At 43.4% G+C, this 23915-nt stretch overlaps 1 protein-coding gene across 1 annotated transcript in view; it reads right to left on the bottom strand.

The window, feature by feature from the left end:
* Nucleotides 1-23915, bottom strand: part of galntl6 (polypeptide N-acetylgalactosaminyltransferase like 6) — an 832913-nt gene that overhangs the window by 209981 nt on the left and 599017 nt on the right. The window contains exon 6 of the mRNA XM_060833907.1: nt 2173-2356. Within this exon, the coding sequence (XP_060689890.1) occupies nt 2173-2356 (184 nt within the window). The remainder of the gene's footprint in view (nt 1-2172; nt 2357-23915) is intronic.

Raw genomic sequence — 23915 nt, 5'->3', positions numbered from 1 at the left:
GGGAAGGAGGGAGAGAGAGCTAAAGAGAAAGGGAGGACAATGAGGGGAAAGAGGGTATGAGGGAGAGAGGCATGAAGGGTCAGGAGGAAAGGGGAGGGATTGAGAGTGAGGGAAGTAGTCTTGGGAGGGAGGAAGAATGTTGCAGGTGGAAAAGAACAAGTACAGAGGGGGAAGCAGAAGAGGAGGTGGTAGTGAGGGAGAGGAAATCTGGCAGAGAAGGGGAGGAGGGAAGGGAGAACAAAGACAATGAGGGAAGGGTAATAAATGTAGCAAGTGGATGTAGCAAGTAGGAAGAGAAAGTGAGGTCTGCAGATGCTGGAGTATCAGAGCTGGAAATGTGTTGCTGGAAAAGCACAGCAGGTCAGGCAGCATCCAAGGAATAGGAAATTCGACGTTTCGGGCATAAGCCCTTCCTGATGAAGGGCTTATGCCCGAAACATCGAATTTCCTATTCCTTGGATGGAGCAAGTAGGAGGGTGAGGGAGAAGCAAAAAAAAGGGTAGGGTATGGAGGGGAGGAAGAAACATGAAGGGCAGCAATGATGGTGTTGAGGACATAGAGGGAAGGGGTTCGGAAGCTGGGTGAGGGAGTCTTGGACAGACAAAGGATGAATGAAGGGGGAGGACAGGCTTGGGTGACTAGGATGGAGGTATGCTGAGAAGGAAGTGAATGGAGGGAAAGAGGAAGGAACAAGGATGTCATCCGAAAGGATTCAACAAAAAAAAAGAAACTTGTTGGTTGGGGAATGTTGTGGACAGTGTGGGCACTCTCAGAGGTGCCATGTTTCAAATGAGATAACCCCTGTCAGGTTGACATGAGAGATTTCATAAGATGAAGCCCAAGAGATCTCTTGGGTAGCAGCCAAAGTTAATCTTCCAACCAGCATTGCTGAACAGGTTATCAATACCTAAATCATTATGCTGCGATTTTGTAGTGTGCAGATTAGCTGCTGAGTTTTCCATCTGACATTTCAGAAATGCTTCACTGAATGAAAAATGCTTTGTGACATCCTGAGGTGGTATAGAAATGAAAGCGTCTTCTTCTTTTGAAGGAACTAATGTATTGCAAGTTCTGATACAGAGAGTTGGACTCTGCTATGATGATGCTTTCCATGGTTTCATATCTTGCTTTAGATGTAGGTTTAACCTGAAAGATGGTTGATTTGGCTAGATCTTAAGGGGGGAATAGCAGTCACCATAACAGGCTGTGGGGCACTAAGCTATTCTGTCACGTGGGGAAACTCCAGACGCTGGACTTGTTCTCCTGAAAGTACAGAAGGTTCAATAGAAATGGTTCAAATTATTGAAGGTTTAAATGGAGTAATCAAGGAGGCATCCATTTTCATTGCACAGGACAGAAAGCAGAGGATACAAACTTAAGATAACAGGCAAAAAAAGTAGACATGAAATAAGGAGAAGATTCTTTTATGCAGATCATTATGACTTGGAATATACAGTCTGAAAGTGCAATGGAGGAAGGTTCGATTATAATATTCAAAACAAAATTGGCTATTTACTTGGCAAAATCAAAGAATATGTGCAGCTCAAAGCAGGCCATTCAACCGGTTGTCTCTGTACTGACCCTCGGTAGGAGTTACTTGTTTAGCACTCGTCCCCTGTCTTCTCCCCCCAACCCTTTACATTCCTCACTAATTATTCAATACCCTCTTGAATGCCTCATTTGAACCAGCCTCCACCGCACTCTCAGGGACTGCAATTGGAGCCTTAACACTGACTGAGTCAAAAAAAGAAACTTTCCCTCATGTCTATTTTGCTTCTTTTACCAACTATTTTAAATCTGTGTCGTCTGGCTCTCAGTCCTTCCACAACGAGGAATGGTTTCCACTTGGAAGAAGGGAAGTTCTGCGAGGCTGTGGAGGAATTCAAGCGAGGCGATTTGGGATGAGCCAAATAACTTTCTAGATGAAGCTTGAGAGCAGAATCCCCTCTCTCTCAGCTGTATGCTTCTACATTAGCAAGCTCATTTGGAGAAAAGCAGGGAGAAAAGTCTTCAAAATAGAAAGAGAAAAGGCATACTGTGACAATATGAAAAGACACAAATCCTGTCTTATAACAACACTGCATTGTAGCAACTGCTGCTGTCTGAAATTTGCCAACCTCAGAAAACTGCTGCTTTGTGTAATCTGCCATTCTTTCCCTCTGTGCTACTTACTCAAACGGGTCACTGGGATCAGCCCTCTGGAGCTCAGGTGGGATTGGAATACGTTTGTAGTACATCTCCCAGTCGAAGGCTCCCCTCATGGCATCTCCAGCTTGCATCTCATAGCCGAAATGATTGTGGTCAATGACATCGATCATTGGGCACACAATGGTCCTATGGTCCTGGGCAATCTGGTCTGAAAGACGAAAGGGAATGCCAGGGAGAGAAACATTAATCCAAGCCTCATCCATCATAACCGCACTCTCCCTGATCCCAGAGAATGGTGTGACATTGCCAGCCCACTGCCCTCACTGCTGCATCGTGTGGCTGGCCACTGACTAGAAACTACTGGATTCCTTTTAAAGTAGGTCTCTTCCAGTGAGGCTAAAGAAATCTCAGCCATCTACATCTCTGTCACTCAGGCTGGCTAAACTGTCCCAAATCTGTCAAGCTTCGGTTCCTCTTAAAATATCGGTTGCACATTATTTCAAAATCCTACACCCTACAGCGTCTCCAAATGTGGAATAGGTTGCACCATCGAACACAATAGGGGAAATGCTAGAACTAGAAATTAACAGCATCTCAGCATGAGCATCACAGAATCAGAATTGTTACAGCGCAGAAAGTGGCCATACAGCCCATTGTGTCTGCTCCAGCTTCACTTAGTAGCCTCTACCGCCTCCTCCTGGAAACCCTGCACAATGTTCCTTTCCAAATAACCACCCGATTTCCTTTTGAATTCTTCGATTGAACCAGTCTTTGCCCCAGACTCAATGCATTCCAGAATGCCACAATATAGTAGATGGACAATTAATCTTTAAATTGCATTAACCGACTTCAATACCTGAGCCTTTGCCTTGTGAGAAAAACATGAAGAATGAGGTGGAATCATTTAAATGGCCATAAGTCTTTTAGCCTGAAGATAGCTGTCACAAATGGAATTTACAAAAGCATGCCCAAAAAATATGTCTGAAAGTCCCTGCCACAATCTGAAAGACTATTGAAGAGTATTTATGTGAACACTGGGGGATTGATTAGCTCGGTTGGCTGGGCAGCTTGCTTATGATGCAGGGAAAATATCAAAAGTGTGGGTTCAATTCTCACACTGGCTGAGGTTACCACAAAGGATTGTCCTTCTCAACCTCTCTCCTTGCTTGAGTGACCCTCAGTCTGAACCATCCCCAGGCATCTCTTTTTACCAGATCAGCCCCATGATCTGGTAAGATGATGGTACCTTTTAATCTAAATGTTAAAATGAATCACTTGGAATATATAACTCACTATGAGGCCATGACATATTGGGTGGGGGTGTACACTTCTCAACTACAGGTATTACTTCAACAAAGAGTGAAATTCTTTAATCAAAGAGAAAGGCTGAATTCTGCCCTCCATCCCTCCTCCCCCAATCCACAGCCGATCTAGCCTCTCTCATAAGAGAATCCAAACCAAAATACAATGGGATCTCTGACAATGAACCATCAAAACTTTACCAGAGCTTAGACTGAAACAATAATATTTAAGGGGCAATGAACGACAAACATGCTTAGATTCTGCTCAAGAGAATGTCCTATAGGGTATGCATCCAGTCCAGCAACAATGGTAGACACTGCTAGACCCCGATCTTGGAGATAAAATAAGCCAAGTACCAAGTGATAATGGGCGACTACTTAGATGACAGTGAACATTGTATCATAAGGTATGTATGACATGGATACTATCACATGGGCGACACGGTGGCTCAGCGGTTAGCACTGTGGCCTCACAGTGCCAAGGACCCGGGCTTGATTCTAACTTTAGAAGACTGTCTGTGTGGAGATTGCATGTTCTCTCCATCTGTTTAATCCAGTAGCTCTGGTTTCCTCCCACAGTCCAAAGTTATGCAGGTTAGATGGATTGGCCATGTTAAATTGCCCTGTAGTGTCCAGTGATGTAAGGGCTCGGTGAGTTAGTCATGATAAATGTGGGGCTATGGGAATAGGGTATGGGGGCTGGGTCTGGATGGGGTCTTCTGCAGAGGGTTGATGCAGACTTGATAGGACAAACGGCTTCTATCTGCACTGTGGGAATTGTATAAGATTTAGGAATGACAGTGGAAAATGACACTGGTCATTGGGCAGTAAGAATATTAAGTAGGATAGGAATGGAGCTGGGCCAGAGAGACCGGACAAAACTTTGGCAGGAAGAACAATTAGCTACCTTCAAAGAGGAGATGAATTGGGCACAGTCAGGCTATATTTTCTCAAAAGAGAAAGGTAGGACAAACAAATCCAGAATTCCCTGGCTGAGAAAGGAGATAGAAATTAAGATTCGTTTCCCTACAGTGTGGAAACAGGCCCTTCACCCCACCCAGACCCATTTCCCTCTGACTAATGCACCTAACACTATGGACAATTTAGGTTGGCCAATTCACTTGACTTGCACATCTTTGGACTGTAGAAGGAAAGTAGAGCACCCAGAGAATGTGCAAACTCCACACAAACAGTTGCCCAAGACTGGAATTGAACCTAGGACCCTCATACTATGAGGCAGCAGTGCTAACCAATGAGCCACCATGCCACCTCCAAGTTAAAAGAAAAAAATGTATTGAGTTGTAAACAGAATGGAGAACAAAGCTGAATATATAACATTCAGAAAGAAGGTGCAGAAGCAAAGGGTGTTAATGGAAAAAGGCCAGCAGCAAACATAAAAGGGAAATCCGAAATTCTTCTATAAGTACATCTGTCGTTAAAGGATAGTAAAAAGAGGAGAATTGATTACCAAAAGGGATTTGCAAATGGCTACAAAAGACACAGCCGAGGTGTTAAATAAATATTTTGCATGATTCCTTGCTACCAACGGTCATGCTGACAGACGGGGGAATTCCGTCACCAGAAGAATTTAAAATTGATAAGGAAGGCATATTAAGACAGTATCAGTAACTAAGTTTGTAACACACTGGAACTGGAGGAAATGCATCCAAGAACATTGAAGGAAGTGAGAGTGGACATTGCAGAGGGATTGGCAATAATCTTTCAATCATTGGTCTTATTCAGAATAGTCGAGTAAAAAGTGAGGTCTGCAGATGCTGGAGATCAGAGCTGAAAATGTGTTGCTGGTTAAAGCACAGCAGGTTAGGCAGCATCCAAGGAACAGGAAATTCGACGTTTCGGGCCAGAGCCCTTCATCAGGAATGAGGAGAGGCACCCTCTCCTCATTCCTGATGAAGGGCTCTGGCCCGAAACATCGAATTTCCTGTTCCTTGGATGCTGCCTAACCTGCTGTGCTTTAACCAGCAACACATTTTCAGCTTATTCAGAATAAGCTGTAAAGACAGGTTCAGCAAATTGCAGCCAGTCAGTTGATATTCAATGGTGAGGAAACTTCTGGAAACAATTTTCTGGGGTAAAATTATTAGTCATATGATTAATTTGGAGCAGATAGCATGAAGTTGTTAAGGGAAAATAGTGTTTCATTAACTGCTTTGAAGAGGTCAAAAGTCACACGACATCAGGATATAGTCCAACAGGTTTACTTGAAATCACAAGCTTTCGGAGCACTGCCCCTTGTCAAGTGGGGTGAGCAGTGCTCTGAAAGCTTCTGATTTCAAATAAACCTGTTGGATGATAACCTGGTGTCGTATGACCTTGTCCACCCCAGTCCAACACTAGCACCTCCACCTCATGCTTTGAAGAGGTAACAGGGAAGGTTAATGATAGCAAGGCTGTTGATGTGGTGTACATGGGGCACCAGAGAGTGTTTTATAAAGTACCACACAACAGCCTTGTCAGCAAAGTTATAGGCTCTGGAATAAAAGGACCAGTACCAACATAGACACAAAATTGGCTGAGGGTAATTGGTAATGATGATTCTTCCAGCTAGAGGAAGGTTTGCTTTGTATTCCCCAGGGTTTGGTGTTAGGATTCTTGCTTCTCCGGTTAGATTTGTTTGTCCTACCTTCTTTTCTGAGGAAATATAACCTGACTGTGCCCAAATCTTGTTCATTTTGAAGGTAACATACTTATAAAGAATTTAGATCTTGATTGTGCAAGTGGAGGACACAAACATGGAAGAATTATGAACTGTGAGGAGATTAATGTAGGACTTTATTGGCACATTGATGGAGTGGTGGATGGGTGGGAGATGATATTCAATTTGGAAATGTGTGAGGTTATATTGTTGGGTACAAAAAGGACATAGTGAGGCAATAAAAATGGTACTATTCTAAAGGAGAGAAATAAGTTCTTTTAAAAGAAGAGAGAAGTAGAGAGAGCTGTTGATAAAGCAGACAGTATTATATGCTTCATTAATAGGGGCATAAAGTGCTAGAACAGCAAAGATATAGTGAAACTAGATAGGGCATTGGTTAGACTTCAGCTCAAGTATATTGTAGAGATCTGTGCATCATACTTTAGGAAAAATGTGAATTCATTGGAGAGAATGCAGAAGAGGTTAAGACCATGAGATAGAGGCCGCTTAGTTCATTAGGTCTGTTCCATTATTCAATGAGATCCTTACCAGTGTGATCACTTTGCTACCTTTTCCCCATTGCCCTTGATTCTCTCACTGATTAAACATCTGTCTATCTCAGCCTTGAATATACTTAACGACCCAACTTCAACAGCCCTCTCTGGTAAAGAATTCCACAGATTAACTCAGAAGGAATTCCTGTTCATCTCTATCTTAAATATGTGACCCCTTATTCTGAGATCATGCACTTTCGTCCTGGATTCTCTGACAACTTTTCCACATCTACCCTGTCCAGTCCCCTATATATTTCAATAGGTCACCTCTAAATTTTCCAAATTCCAATGACGACAGGCCCAACTTATTCAACCTCGCCTCATCAGACTGTGTTTCCAAACCTGGTGTCAGCCTCGTGAACCTTCTTTGGATTATCTCCAATCTGCACACTTACTTTCAAAGAACAAAGAAGAACAAAGGATAATACAGAACAGGAACAGGCCCTCGGGCCCTCCAAGCCTGCATTGACACACTTTGCGCTTTACTAAAACGGTCTTCACCTACAGGATCAGTATCCCCCTATTCCTTTCCTATTCATGTACTCGTCCAGGTGCATTTTGAATGCCGCTATTTGTCTGCTTTCACCACCTCCTCTGGCACTACATTCCAGGCACTCACCAGCCTTTAAAAATACTGCCTTGCACATCTCCTTCGAACATCCTCCCCTCTCGCACTTTGAACCTCTGTCTGCTGGTAATTGACTCCTCCACCCTGGGAGAAAGCCTCAGACATACCCAGTGTAGCCAACCTTTCTCTTCCTAACTAAAATCCCCCATACCAGGCAACATCCTGGTAAATCTTTTCTGTACCTTCTCCAAAGCATCCACAGCCTTCTGGTATGTGATCAGAACTGTACGCAATAATCAAAGTGTGGCTTAGCTAAAGTTCCATAAAGCTGCAGCATAACTTGTCTATCCTTACACTCAATGCCCGCTCCAATGAAGGCAAGCATGCCATTAGTCTTTTTTACTACCTTATCTCCCTGCACTGCCACCTTCACTGGTCTGTGAACCTGCACATCAATATTCCTAAGGGTTCTGCCATTTACTGTGCAATTTCTACTAGAAACTGAAGCGAATCAGTACTAGAGAAATGGCGTTGGACACATTAATGGGAATGAATGCTGGTCAATCCTGAGGGTCTCCTCATCTACATCCCAGAGTACTTACGGGAATGGCACTAGAAATAGTGGATGCATTGGTGATCATCTTCCAACATTCTTTAGACTCTGGGACAGTTCCTACAGAATGTACGGTAGCTAATCTAACCACTATTTTTAAAAGGAGCGAGAGAAAACAGGGAATTATGGACCAGAAGTCTTGAACTTCGAAAATGCATCACCTCACATTCCTCTGGATTAAACTCCACCTGCCATTTTTCTGCCTGCCTCCAACTGATCTATATGCTGCTGTATCCTCTGACAATCCTCCTCACTATCCACAACTCCACTAATTTTTGTACCATCAGCAAACTGACTAATTAGACCAACTAGGATTTCCTCCAAATCATTTATGGCGATCAAGAACAGCAGAGGTCCCAGCACTGATCCCTGTGGAACACCACTAGTCACAGCTCTCCGCACAACCCTACAGCCACTGGTTCATGAGGCCACCCAGGTCTCATTGCATATTCCCCTCCCTCAATTTATAGCCATTCAGATAATAATCTGTCTTCTTATTTTTATTACAAAAGTGGATAATCTCACATTGATCCACAATCTACCGCATCTGCTATGCATTTGCCCAGCCTGTCCAAATCATACTACAATATCTGTGTCCTCCTCATAGCTCACCCTTACACCAAGCTTTGCATCATCTACAAATTGAGATATTACATTTAGGTCTCTCATCTAAATCATTAACATACATTGTAAATCACTGAGGTACCTCACTAGTCACTTCCTGCCATTCAGAAAAAGACCCATTTAATCCTACTGGGTTTTTTTTGACTGCGAACAAATTTTCCACACATCCCAATATACTAACCTGAATCATATGTGCTTTAATGTTACATTTTAACCTATTATGCTGGACTTTGCCAAACTTCTGAAAGTTCAAATAAATCAACTCCACTGGCTCCCCAATGAACACAACTGGTTACGTCCTCAAATAATTCCAGTAGATTTGGCAAGCATGATTTCCCTTTTGCAGATCTATGCTGGCTGTAACGGATTCAATCACTTTTTTTTTAAGTGCTCCACTGTAAAATTCTTGATAATGGACTCTAGCACCTTCCTGTCTTCTGGTCTGTAATTCCCAGTTTTCTCTTGAGCTACTGTTTAAAATAGGATGGTTAGATTAGCTACCGTACAATCTGCAGGAACTATCCCAGAGTCTAAAGAATGTTGGAAGATGACTACTATTGCATACATTATTTCTAGTGCCACCCTCCTAAGTACCATGGGATGTAGATGAGGAGACCCTCAGAATTGACCAGCCTTCATTCCCATTAATGTGTCCAACATCATTTCTCTAGTACTGATTCGCTTCAGTTTCTCCCTCAGTAAAACCCATCATTTCTAGTATGTTATTTATGTCCCCTTTGTGAAGGCAGAGCGATGTATGAATTTAGTTCAGTAGTCGTTTCTTTGCTGCTCGTTAAACATTCCCTCATTTCTGACTTTAAGGGGCATACATTCATTTCTATCAATCTTTTTCTCTTTATATATGTATTGGAAATTTTACAGTCAGTTTTGTTCCTTAAAGATTACTCGCATGGTTTATTTTCGCTTTCTTAATCAATCCATTGGTCCTCTTTTGCTGACTTCTAAACTGTTCCCAGTCCTCAGTCTACTGATTTTCTCTTGTCAATTTATAAGCCTCCTTTTTGCATCTAATACTATGTCCAACCTCCCTTGTAAGCCATGGTTTGGTCACTTTTCTCTTTATACTTTTGTGCTCGACAGTAATCAATTATTTTTGTAGTTTGCCCATTTATTCATGAATGTTTGCCATTGCCTATCCACTGTCATTCCTTCTAATGAAATTTCCCAATCCAGTCAAACCAACTCAGAGTAATAGAGACATACAGCACAGAAACAGACCCTTCTATCAAACTTGTCCATTCCGAAAAAATATCCTAAATTAATCAAGACCCATTTGCCAGCACTTGGCCCATATCCCTCTAAACCCTTTCTGTTCACATACCTATCCAGATGCCTTTTAAATATTGTAATTGTACTAGCCTCCACCACATCCTCTGGCAGCTCATTCCATACACGCACCATGCTTTGTATGAAAAAAATGCCCTTCGGTCCCTTTCAAATCTTTCTCCTCTTACCCTAAACCTGTGCCCTCTAGTTCTGGACTCTGTCACCTGAGAGAAAAGACCTTGCCTATTTACCTTATTCATGCCCCTCGTGATTTTATAAACTTCTATAAGGTCACCCCTCAGCCTCCGACACTTCAGGGAAAATAGGCCCAGCCTATTCAGCCCCTCTCTCTAGCTCAAATCCTCCAACCATGGAAACATCCTTGTAAATCTTTTCTGAGCCCTTTAAAGTTTCACTACATCCTTCCTATTGCAGAATTGCACACAATATTCTAAAAGTGGTCTAACCAAAGGCCTGTACAGCCCCAACATAACCTCCCAAATCCTATATGTAATGGTCTGAACAATAAAAGAAAGCATACCAAATGCCTTCTTTACTATCCTATCTACCTGCGACTCCACTTTCAAGGAAAAATCAACTTGCACTCATCTCACACCATTGAAAATTCCCTTGTTAAGTTTCAGGACCCTAGTCTTAGAAACAACTACCTCACCCTCCACTTTGAAGAATTTTACCATATTATGGTTGCTAATCCCCAACCACATTATCAATTATTCCTTCTTCATTGCATAGTACACCAAATAGCTCAATTATCAGGCTCTTACTCCTATGTCAGAAGGTCATGGGTTCAAGTTCCTCTCCAGAGATTTAAATGCATGGACCTTGTTTTGGAAGTCCAAAGAAATAGTAAGGAATGTATCTTTGTTGGCTCAGGGGTTAGCACTGTTGGCCTGTCAGTGAGACAGTGGAAAAAGTAGTCAAGACAGCATACAGGATACTTGACTTTATTTGTTGAGACATAAAATACAAAAGCTGGGAGAACTATATGAAACACTTGAAGATCATAGCTGAAGTGTTGTGCAGTTCTGATTACCACATCATAGAAGTGATGCTATTGCATGAGAACAGATATATAGAGATCTTGCCTGGACTGATGAATTTTGATTATGGTGAAAGATTGGGTAGGTTAGCGTTGTTGCCTTTGAAACAGAGTAGGTTGAGGGGAGACCTAAGCAAAGCCAATAAAGTTTATGAAGATTCTAAACAGATAAGCTATCCTTGATTAATGGCTTGTCAAAAGCCCTTAGACAGACAGAGAGAGAGGAAGGTCAGCAATAAGGGAAATGGTCTGCAACAAACTGCACCACCAGTGTTGATATTCAGGGATGTTTGTGGCCATTTCTATGATAATTCAAACATACATAGAACATTACAGCGCAGTACAGGTCCTTCAGCCCTCAATGTTGCTCCGGACTATGAAAATAATCGGATGCCCATCTAACCTACACTGTTCCAGTATTATCCGTATGTATGTCCAATACCCATTTAGATTACCTACAGTGTGGAAACAGGCCCTTCGGCCCAACAAGTCCACACCGACCCGCCAAAGCGCAACCCACCCAGACCCATTCCCCCACATTTATCCCTTCAACTAACACTACGGGCAATTTAGCGTGGCCAATTCACCTGACCCGCACATCTTTGGACTGGTGGGAGGAAACCGGAGCACCCGGAGGAAACCCACGCAGACACGGGGAGAATGTGCAAACTCCACACAGTCAGTCACCTGAGGCGGGAATTGAACCTGGGTCTCAAGCGCTGTGAGGCAGCAGTGCTAACCACTGTGCCACCCATAAATGCTCTTAACGTTGGCGAGTCCACTACTGTTGCAGGCAGGCCATTCCATGCCCTTACTTCACTCTGGATGAAGAAGCTAAGCCTCATATCTGACCCTCAATTTAAAACTGTGTCCTCCTCATGTTAGCCTTCACCATCTGAGGAAAAGGCTCTCACTGTCCACCCTATCTAACTCACTGATTATTTTTTACATCTCAATTAAGACACCTCTCAACCTCCCTCTCTCCAATGAAAACAGTCTCAGTTCCCTCAGCCTTTCCTCGGAAGACCTTCCTTCCATACCAGGCAATGTTCTTGTAAAACTCCTCTGAACCCTTTCCAAAGCTTCCACATTCATCCTATAACACAATGACCAGAATTGCACACAATACTCCAGGTGCGGCCTTATCAGTGTCTTGTACAGCATCACCGATGCAGACATTTGTTACTTTGTATTGTCCAATGATAACTTTGAATCTGCTGTTGTCTCTGTTCTCTTATCTCTTTATGACTTAATAAATCTGATTTTAATTCCAGTCACAGCCCGTGAAGCGTTTATTTTACTGCCTCGAGGAAGATTACATCGGGTCGGGGAATATAAGCAGTAAACCAAGTGTAATGATGAGGGTTTAAGCTGTTCACTCTAACAGCTGACTCCAACTTCTGTAGTCTGAATAAAACCACATTGTTGGGATGATTGAAAACAAAGGAAAGCATCACAAACTTGATCCAGAAAAAAAGTCAGTAAACCAGGTCCACTTTCAATTGCATTTTAGCTTTGCTTTTCTGTTGAAACGTATCAAATTCTAACAGGGCTATACACACTAGCTGCAGGGAAGATATCTCCCCTGGTTGAGGTTTCTAGAATCACAGTTGCAGGATACAGGAAAAGCCCTTTAGGACTGAGAGAAGGAAAAAAAATCCTTCACTCAAGGGATAGCAAACCAATAGACAATAGACAATAGACAATAGTGCAGGAGTAGGCCATTCAGCCCTTCGAGCCTGCACCGCCATTCAATATGATCATGTCTGATCATTCCTAATCAGTAACCGCTCCCTGCCTTATCTCCATAACCCTTGATTCCACTATCTTTGAGAGCTCTATCCAACTCTTTCTTAAATGAATTCAGAGACTGGGCCTCCTCTGTCCTCTGGGGCAGAGCATTCCACACAGCCACCACTCTCTGGGTGAAGAAGTTTCTCCTCATCTCTGTCCTAAATGGTCTACCCTGTATTTTTAAGCTGTGTCCTCTGGTTCAGCACTCACCCATCAGGGGAAACATGTTTCCTGCTGCCAGAGTGTCCGATCCTTTAATAATCTTATATGTCTCAATCATATTCCCTTTCAGTCTTCTAAATTCAAGGATATACAAGCCCAGTCGCTTCAGTCTTTCAGTGTAAGGTAATCCCTCCATTCCAGGAATTGACCTCGTGGACCTATGCTGCACTCCCTCAATAGCCAGAATGTCTTTCCTCAAAGAGGAAAGAGATAGATTTTGAAGGCATTGACAGGTATGTGAAGAAAGCTGGAATATGGCATTGAGGTAGAGGATGCGCCCTGACAACACTAGAGTAGTTTCAAAGGGTTATACCGGTGTCCAGTTTCTATGTTTCATTGTCTCAACATTTGTGGGCAGATGGTGGTGAAGTGGCACTAATAATCTGACCTGCTGCACTTTTCCAATGCTGCCTGACCTGCTGCGCTTTTCCAGCTGCTGCCTTACCTGCTGCGCTTTTCCAGCAACACATTTTCAGCTCTGATCTCCAGCATCTGCAGTCCTCACTTTCGCCCCTAATAATTCAGCAGCCCAGGCTAATGATCTGGGGCATGTGTTAAAATCTCACCACAGCAATTTGGAATCCATCAATACAGGGGAAAAAAATCTGGAATTTAATGCTAGTGTTAGCTTGAAACTATCATTGTTTGTTTCGAAAAGAAACCCCACCTTGCTCAGCCATGCCTTATAGTGAAGAAAATCTATTCTTCCAATCTACATGTGAGACCAGACATGCAGCAATCTTAAATGAGGCAGCAAACCTTTCAACTGAGGGCAATCATGGATGTGCGACAAATGCTGACTTTGCCAGTGATGCCTGCATCCCATGAAAGAATAAATAAAAACATTTTTGCTTTTAAATAATACCTTCAAGATACCTACGTTCTGGGGCTGATTCTGGGGATGGCTAAACTTACTTTTGAGGAGACATTTACTCGGTTAGGATTGTTTTCACTGGAGTTCAGATGAATGAGGGGTGGCTGTCATAGAGACTATAAAATTCTAACAGGACTAGATGGGGTAGATGCAGGGAGGATGTTCCTGATTGGGGGTGGGTGGACAGGAGGGGGCGGTTGTCCGGAACCAGGGGTCACAGTCTGAGGGTTTGAGGTGGACTATTTAGGATGAAAATGAGGAGGCATTTCTTCACCCAAAGAGTGTGAGCCTGTGGGATTCATTACCACAGGAAGTAGTTGGTGCCAGAACATTGAATGTAACCAGTGGGTGGCTAGATACAGCACTTGGGGCAAATGGGATCAAATGTTATGGGGAGAAGGCAGAATTAGGCTATTGAATTAGATGATCAGCCATGATCATGATGAATAGCTTGTAAGGCTGAATGGCCTCCTCCTATCTTCTATGTGTCTAAGTTCCTCAAATTCTGGATTTTTGTGCACCCTAACTTTAAAATAACTCCATCATCTGCTGCCTCGATCTAATGACTTGGGCTTTCCTCCCCGAACAGCCCCAACTCTGTGGATTTCACCTCTCATTCAAATTGCTCTCTGTCAAAATATTGGGTCGTCTGACCCAATATTTCTTTGGGTCAAATTTTGCTTGCTATCACTCCTGTGACCCTGGAATGGTTTACCACATTAAAGGCACTGCATAAGTGCAGGTGGTTGTTTGCTACGCACTCTATAATTATAGTAATGTTTCAAGTAAATTCATTTTCTCAGGATGACAGGAGTGAAACCCATAGTTGCTGTTTTGGGATGTAGAAGCAGAAGCAGGCCATTTAGCCCTTCTAGATCAAGGTTAACTATTTACTTTAATGTCATATTCTCCATATCCTTTATATCATTAGTAACTAGGAATCTATCAATCTCTATTCTTCATTTATTTAATGAATAAGCTTCCATGGCCTTCCTAGGTAGAAAACTCCGAAGATTTACCACCCTCTGAATGAATAAGTTCCTTCTCATCTCACTGGCTTACCTTTTATTCTAAGCCTATTTCCTGGTTCTGCACCCCAGAGTCAGGGGAAACATCTTTCCTGTGTCTGTGCTGTCTATCCCTTTAAGAATTTCATAAATTTCCATGAAACCACCTCTCCTTCCTCTAAACTGCAGAGAATACAGAAACAGAAATTGCCTGGAAAATCTGGCAGCATCTGTGGAAAGAAATCAGAATTAACATTTCAGATCCAGTGACTCTTCTTCACTGAATCTTTGGGATTTTTCTTCTCATCCAGAGATCATGGGCCCATTCTCCTCTATTAATCCTCACAGTACTTCCTCTATCCCAGGAAAGGTCTGATGAAAAAGTGTTGTGTTCTGTCTTTATCTCTCCCCAAGAAGGGAACAAGAACTGCATACAATGCTTCAAGACTCTGGACTAGTGGTGCTGGAAGAGCACAGCAGTTCAGGCAGCAAGCAAAGCACAGCGAAACCGACGTTTCGGGCAAAAGCACTTTTTCGCTGTGTTTTGGATGCTGCCTGAACTGCTGTGCTCTTCCAGCACCACTAGTCCGGAGTCTGGTTTCCAGCATCTTTAGTCATTGTATTTACCTACATTGCTTCAAGTGCAGTCCAACCAGGGTGCTACACAGTTGAAGTGAGATGTCTTTGTTGCAGTGCTTAAATCCTCTTTGATTAGATTACTTACAGTGTGGAAACAGGCCCTTCGGCCCAACAAGTCCACACCGACCCGCCGAAGCGCAACCCACCCATACCCCTTACCTTACACTACGGGCAATTTAGCATGGCCAATTCACCTGACCCGCACATCTTTGGACTGTGGGAGGAAACCGGAGCACCCGGAGGAAACCCACGCAGACACGGGGAGAATGTGCAAACTCCACACAGTCAGTCGCCTGAGGCGGGAATTGAACCCAGGTCCCTGGCGCTGTGAGGCAGCAGTGCTAACCACTGTGCCACCGTGCCAGACCTTCTTGTGATGAAGGTCTGCCTTCCAAATTGTTTCCTGCAGTCACATGCTAGTTTTCAGTCAATTATGAAAAAGGACACCTAAATCCTTATAAGATCAGTATTTTCCAACTTTCACCACTTCAGAAATACTTTACAGCTCCATTCATCCTACCAAAGTGGATGACTTCACCCTAGGGCAGCACAGCGGCTCAGTGGTTAGCACTGCTGCCTCACGGCGCCAGGGATCCAAGTTCAATTCCAGCCTCAGGTGACTGCGTGGAGTTTGCACATTCTCCCCATGTTTGTGTGGGTTCCCTCCCAGTGCTCCACTTTCCTCCCACAATCCAAAAAGTGTGAAGGTTAGATGAATTATGCAAAAGTGAGGACAGCAGATGCTGAAAACCAGAATTTATATCAGAGTGGTGCTGGTAAAGCACAGCAGGTCAGGCAACATCCGAGGAGCAGGAAAATCGACGTTTTGGGCAAAAGCCCTTCATCAGGAATGGAGGCAGGAAGCCTTCAGGGTGGAACGATACATGGGGAGTGCTGGGGAGAAGGTAGCAAAGAGTACAATAGGTGAATGGGGGTGGGGATGGAGGTGATGGGTGACGGGGGAGGGGTGGAACAGATAGGTAGGACAGGTCATGAGGACGGTGCAGAGATGGAAGGTTGGAATTGGGGTAAGGTGAGGGGAGGGGAAAATGAGGAAACTGGTGAAGTCCACATTGATGGCCTGGGGTTGAAGTGTTCCAAGGCGGAAGATGAGGTGTTCTTCCTCGAGGCATCAGGGGGTGAAGGAGAGGCGGTCGAGGAGGCCCTGCACCTGCATGTCCTTGGCTGGATGGGAGGGGGAGTTGAAATGTTGGACCACAGAGCAGTGGGGTTGATTGGTGCGGGTGTCCCGGAGATGTTCCCTAAAGCACTCTGCGAGGAGGTGTCCAGTCTCCCCAATGTAGAGGAGACCGCATCGGGAGCAACAGATACAGAAAGTTACATTGATGGGCAGGTAAAACGTTGATGGATGTGGAAGTCTCCTTTGGGGCCTTGGATGGAGGGGAGGGAGAAGGTGTAGGCGCAGATTTTGTAATTCCTGTGGTGGCAGGGGAGGGTACCAGGACGGGAGGGTGGGTTAGTGGGGGGTGTGGACCTGACCAGGTAGTTACATAGGATAGATGAATTGGCCATGCTAAATTGCCCAAAGTGTTCATGGATGTGTAGATTAGTTGCATTAGTGCGGGGAAATGAAGAGCAATAGGGTACAACTTCAACCCATGCTAGTAACTTACAAATGCAGAACGCTGGATTGTTAGTCGAGCAACATAAGCATTATGCTACTGTGTCAATGGGCCCTCTGCAATGGCTTGAGATGTGAACTTGTAATAAGTAACCTGAGGAAATAAAATCTCCCCAAAAGCTGGAGCCACAACAGGTATGAACTGGGAGAAGCAGCGGATCTGATATCCACTGCCAAAGGAACTATAGCCCAGGAACGAGCCAATGTTGGGGAGAAAATTGGGAGCGATGCAAATAAAGATGGAAGACATTTGCTTTGATATAAATACAGACCATAGTGAAGAAACAGGTCCATGTAGATATAACTGAGTGACACCATGATGCTGTGAGGAATTAAAAGCACAACGAGATTCCAGCTGATAAACATTCAGCTACAAGCTCTCTTTGCCGGAGCTCTATCTCTTTCTCAGTTGACCAACTAGGGACTAATTCCTTCAAGGACTAACATGCCTGATGCAATTAAGAGATAATAGACTTGTGGGGAAAGCCTCGGATTTCTATAACGGTGTCTAGTTGACTGATTTGATTCAGAACTTGGTCAAGCTAAAGCCTGGGATCAGGGGCTTGTTGTTGAAACTGGAATTTATGAAGTGCAAAAGGGATTGGGGTAATCCTTTGATCACATAAATCTGCACTGGAGGAAACAGAACACTTCAGTAGAACAGATTCTACAGAGTTTGACAAGACCTGACAAACAGTTAACCCTTTGAGCACAAGAACTGCACATAAGATCAGAGGAAGAATAAGCCTCTCCAGCCTGTACTACACCAAGGTATTTTTGTTGTTTATTCATGGGATGTGGGTGCGACTGGCTAGGCCAGAATTTATTGCTCCATTCCCAGAGGGCAGTTGAGTGTCAACCGCATTGCTGTGGGTCTGGAGTCACATGTAGACCGGATCAGATAAGGATGGCAGATTTCCTTCCCTGAAGGACATTTTTCCCAACAATTGATATCATCATTAGACTCTTAATTCCAGATCACCTTTTCGAAAAATTTCAATTCAGATACCAACATGGCAGTATTCGAACCCAGGTCCCAAAAGCGTTACCAGGGCTGCTAGATTAACAACGCAGTGACAATATTACTAAGCCATCATCTCCCCTAGCTCAGAAGCAAAGATAGAAGTTGCCGGAAAAGCTCAGCAGGTCTGGCAGTATCTGCAAAAAGAAATCAGAGTGTCTGAGGAAGGGTCACCGGACCCGAAACATTAACTCGGATTTCTCTGCACTGATGCTACCAGATCTGCTGAGCTTTTCCAGCTACTTCTGTGTTTGTTTCTGATTTAAAACATTCACAGTTATTTTGTATTTTTCATCTCCCCTAGCTTTCCTGACGTAACCCCATAGACCTGACTTTGTGCTATTTCTCTTTGTGGCTTTGCATTACAAAACTGATCAATCTTAGATTTAAAAACAGCAATCAACGATAACGTGAATTTTCATGGCGAACCTTAATTAAACACCATACTATTATGAATAGCAGAAATGATTGCGTGCTTAAATCCTGTAGGAGCCAATAAATCCCTTTCAATGCTACTAACTTGCAGAATAACTTGATGGATAAGAACTCCCCAATCAGTTGTGGAGTCCCTCCCATTCGGTCCAGATTGTTATTATGTTCAGGTGTGAACACAGCCTTGAACAATTTGTCATCCCTGAACCCTCCCGGATGGTAATTTTAATGTATTTTCTTTGACAATTTGTCTGGGAAATGCAGCACAGCAAGCCGAAGAAAGAAGATAAGATTCTGTAAGTCGGTTGGACTGATTTATGTCTGGGATGTCAGCCTTCAAAAACAATCTTTGTTCCATTTTACTGTCGATTTTAAGAGCCAACTTTACAGCAAACAGAGGCAATTGATCAGTGTGCATTCGGAACCACTGACAGCAATAAATGAAATTGCGTAACGCAAGTATTCGCACCATGAATATTTAATATGAAACAGCTTGGGTGAAAATTGCTCCTAGCTTGACTCCATTGTGATGCCTGAAACCATTTTCACGTGTGGATGACTCCCTCCTCACACAAGGTTGGATTTTGCTGGATATTAAATATTTCTGATGATATTGCTGAGGCAAATTTCATCTGGATTCCTTGCCCGTGATTATGTTTATCTTAAACCATGTGTTTATTGTCCCGAAGGCACTCCTGGTTACTGCGAATTGTCTTTGTGTAATGGCATAAGCCACCATGGGCAATACATGCACTGCACAGGTATAAAATCTGAACTCAAAGGATGTGATATTCTGTATTGTTTGGACTCGAGAGGAAATGGAGAAAGCTCAGTACCCTGGAGAAACACCATCAATGTGCATGACACAGAACCTGGTGTCATACCCAAGCAGATTGCTTTGCTAAGTAAAGGCCTAATCCTATGATTCAGTACTCTCGCAGCAAAAGAAGTGATGCCCCCCACTGGAGAGGACTGGGGTTTTTCTGAAAGTTTTTAAAATCTGTCAGGCTGACCCCACTGAGCCCTCCGAAAATAAATAGTCAAGCAAAAGGAATATCCTGGAGACGTTTCAGGGTGATGGGCTAGTGGCTCCACCCAATGCAACTCAAAAGTCCAATGTTTGGGTGCGTGGTAGTGGAGGGTGTAGGAGCTACAGTGACCAATAATTAGCCTTTTGCTGCTCATTTATCAGACTGGAGGTGATGCTGGTACAGAATCTGCTAGGTCAAGGTATCTCACACTGTTCTCACAGGAACAGAGAATAGAGGAGCTAAACATCATTTAACTGGAGAATGACTGAAGACAGACTGATTTGGAAGTCCTTGTCCATGATTCATAAAAAGCTAGCACCCGCATTCAGAGGGTACAAGGGAAAGTAAATGGAGCATTGGCTTTTATTTTGAAGGTAATGTAATATAAACGAAGGGAGGTTTTGCTCAAAGTATTTTCGGTACTGGCCAGGCCACAGCTGTGATACCGTGGTCAGTTTTGGTCCCTTATCAAAGGAAAGATATTGGAGGCAGTCCAGAGAATATCTACAAGACAAAGTGCCAAGCATGCAGCGACTGTCTTGTGAGGAGACATTGAGTCGATTGAGCTTCTACTTTTTAGAATGCAGAAAGAATGGGAGGTGACCTTATTGAAATATGTAAGGTTCTTAGAGGACTTGACAGGGTACATGTAAAAAGGCTGTTTCCCCTTATGGGAGAGCTTTGGACCAGAGGGTACAATCTCACAGTAAAGGGGTTGCACATGTCAGATGGAAATGAGGAGGAATTTCTTCTCTGAGGGCTGTGAATCTATGGAATACTTTGCCACAGAGGACTGAGTCATTCTGTATATTCTAAACTGAGACAGACAGGCAGTTAAACAGTCAGGGAATCGAGGGTTAAAGCAAGAAAGTGGATTTGAGATTACCAGATCAGCCATGATATCATTGTGTGGTGGAACAGTCTCGATGGGCTAAATGACCTTTATCTGTTCCTACATCCTATAGATTCTCCCATGGTCGGAGTATACATGACCCCTCATGTCCCTAGCTGTGGTTGTCTTCTCCTTTCCTCAACAATCACCTCAAACTGTTTATGTCACAACTTCTTGAACTCAAAATTGTCAAGTGGCACGTGACCTTTGGGACCTCAATGAGCAATGGGACCAGCAAAATGGATGGAAAAAGAGGCAGAGGAATGATGGAGGAAGAGAGTGAATTAGAATCAAACCACGTTCAGAAACATAAATAAAATGAGGGGAAAAATGAAAAGCCGAAAGGAATGGGAGGAAAATAATCAAAGATAATGTAGGAAAAATAAAATTCATTTAAAAAGCTTCAAAGTTCTCAAGGAACAATGTGGCAACTGCAAACACAAAACCCCACAATTTCTCTCCTGTGAGCTTCGTTGGTTGAGTGATATGGGAGGAATTTGAAGAGTGTCTTCACACTGCCAGCACTATCTTCTGATGATGAGATTAAGGTGTATTAATTCAGAAATTAATTTGAGTTTCATTAAGATGGAGGGAGATGAGGGGACTTTGAGGACATTCATCCACGTTCCAAAATTGACAGCCCAGGTGGTACAAATCATCCAACAACTTAAAATGATTCACAACTCACAACACATTCTCTTCCTTGCTGCAACTTCCTGTTTTGTTACCGCAACCATGAAGGTGATCTTCTTTCAGCTCATTATTATCTTCCCAGCAAACTAGGGTCCTAAGTGTGATAGCAGAACATCAAATTCCACTGTTTGCTCCTTGCGAAGTCCCAACACAAAATGAATGGACTTTATATGGACTGTGATTTGCTTGATTCATTCTTGGGACATGGACAACTCTGACAATATACTCATCATTTCAGATCCCTAGTTACATCGAGTCAACTGCAATGAATTGGATTTTACTGAGATTGTAAGGATCTTCATTTTGGGCTCAATTCCAGGCTGGGAGATGGCTAATTAAGAACCTACAGAAAGAGATAAGTGATGCCAATGCATGTAGGAGAATCCATCCTGAAAACATCCTATGAGGATGTGCAGGTTAGGTGGATTGGCCATTTTAAATTCTACATTGTACCCAGCGGTGTGCAGGTTGGGTGGATTAGCCGTGGTAAACACAGGGTTATAGGATCGTGGGGGTGGGTCCAGGTGAGATGTTCTTCGGTGGGGCAGTGTGGACTGGATGGGTTGAATGATCTGCTCCACACCACAGGGAATTCTATATTTTAAAAAAACATTCCCATAGTTTCCCAGTCATTAGACTAACCTGGCTGCAATATGGCCTTCTGGCCCCCTACTTCCTAACAGGAGGCCAATCCTGGAAACTTCACTGGGGAACGGTTGTCGATACAATCCCAGCCAACTCAGTACTGTGATCTGAAATGGAGTCAAATGATCTACCTGCAACTTCCAAGTAGGCAGCTCCGGCCAACCAGACCCTATTTCCATCACGGCCACTCATATGTGGCCATCCTGACATGGGATTCTCTGAATTGCAGTCCCAGTCTTGCCTCCAAATCTGTTTCCACAGAATAGTCACAATGTGTAGGAGAGGAGGCATGCAAGGACCCAATGATATCCCTTCCCCTGGAGACAGTATAACAATCCATGCGATATTCACCACTAATTCCTGGGTCAATAGATTTCTGAATTCAATTCTACAACTTGGTGTGGTGTGATCTGAACGCTTGGTTGCTAGTTTGGTATCAAACCACAATTAGGCTGGTGTACATAATGATAAAGCTGGAAATCTCACACTGCCGACCGGCACTGGCTCCTGGCCTGGCAATGCCTCAATTCTGAAATCCTCATCCTTTATAAGTCCCTTAATGGACTCACCCCTTCCTATTCATGGAATTTCCTTTATTCCTACAACATTCCACCTAATTTTGATGTCTGTGTGTCCACTGCTGGAGGAATTGACAGCCTGCTTTCAAATGTTTTGACCCCAACTTCTGGAATTTCCTCTCAAATCTCCACATTTCCCTCTATTGCTCCATCCATCCTTCAAGACACTTGCTAAAACTGAGCTCTTTGAATGAGCTGTCGGTTACTCATCCTGATCTTGCTCAGCACCAAATTTGTGAAGCAATTTGGGATGCTTTTATTAGAGACAGCCATGCAAGTGTATGTTGTTGTCTTTGACAAATTTTCAGCTTCAAACAGAAGGTCTCTCAAAATCATACCAATAGCCATTACACACTCAGACATTGTCAGGTTTCAGACAGACTGTGAGCTCGCTTTCAGTGAGTTGGTCTGAAATAGTACTGAATCATGTTGCAGCTCAAACTGGTCCTGAGGTTAAGTAGGGTGAGTAGACAGGGGTAATCAGGACAGGGGCAGTAGAAGGAATTACAAGGGATTAATTTTAACCAGTCTAGGAGGATGCAGAAGGCAATGTGGACTAAAAGGAAGAGGAAAGGCGAGATGGTTGAGAGATCCAAGAATAACAAAGCAGACAGAAGGCAAAGGACAATTATTTCATTAAAAAATCAAAATATAAAGGCTCAATAATCTATGAGAAAAAAGGCAACCATCTAAGGTATTAAGATAGGTAGTAAGCAAGGGATTAGATTACTTACAGTGTGGAAACAGGCCCTTCGGCCCAACAAGTCCACACCGACCCGCCGAAGCGCAACCCACCCATACCCCTACATTTACCCTTTACCTAACACTAGGGGCAATTTAGCATGGCCAATTCACCTGACCCGCACATCCTTGGACTATGGGAGGAAACCGGAGCACCCGGAGGAAACCCACGCAGACACGGGGAGAACATGCAAACTCCACACAGTCAGTCGCCTGAGTCGGGAATTGAACACGGGTCTCAGGCGCTGTGAGACAGCAGTGCTAACCACTGTGCCACCGTGCCGCCCACAAATATGGATGAATATGGTGGGGATAAGCCTAGGAACCTATTTTTTGGAGAGTTAATGAAAAAATGAGCACAAAATACAAATCAAAGTTAAGAATTTACAACTTTATACCTGACTAAACACTCCAGTAGAGAGAAACTAACTCATCCAATGGATGTTTTGAAGGTAGCAGCAGCTGCTTCAGTTTCTAGCATTCAATGAGATCATAGTTATCTGTGAGCTAGCTCCATATACTCATCTTTGTCCCATGTCCCTTTATTTCTTTGGAAAAACAAAACTCCATATCTTAGATTTAAAGCTGACAATTGATTGAGTGATAGTTGCCATTTGAGCGCATCAACCTTGACCACCCCTTGCATATTCTTAACTTAAATCTCTGAAAAAACCTGGTTCTGACTTGGCATAGTGCCTTCAGATTCTGGTTTCCCCAAGATTGCGTGGCGGATGAACTATGAGGGATCTGCAGCTCAATCTGGTCATTTGATTGGATCTTGGACTTGGGATTATAACAGGCTATGACAATCTTACTGAGTGATTGGCCTTGGTGTAAGAGCAAATATTGACAGGCAAATGTTCAAAGATCTCAAAAATGAACAATGTGAATCA

The sequence above is a fragment of the Hemiscyllium ocellatum genome, chromosome 2 (assembly GCF_020745735.1).
Source record: "Hemiscyllium ocellatum isolate sHemOce1 chromosome 2, sHemOce1.pat.X.cur, whole genome shotgun sequence".
Lineage (NCBI taxonomy): Eukaryota > Metazoa > Chordata > Chondrichthyes > Orectolobiformes > Hemiscylliidae > Hemiscyllium > Hemiscyllium ocellatum.
This window is presented reverse-complemented; position numbering and strand designations above follow the sequence as displayed.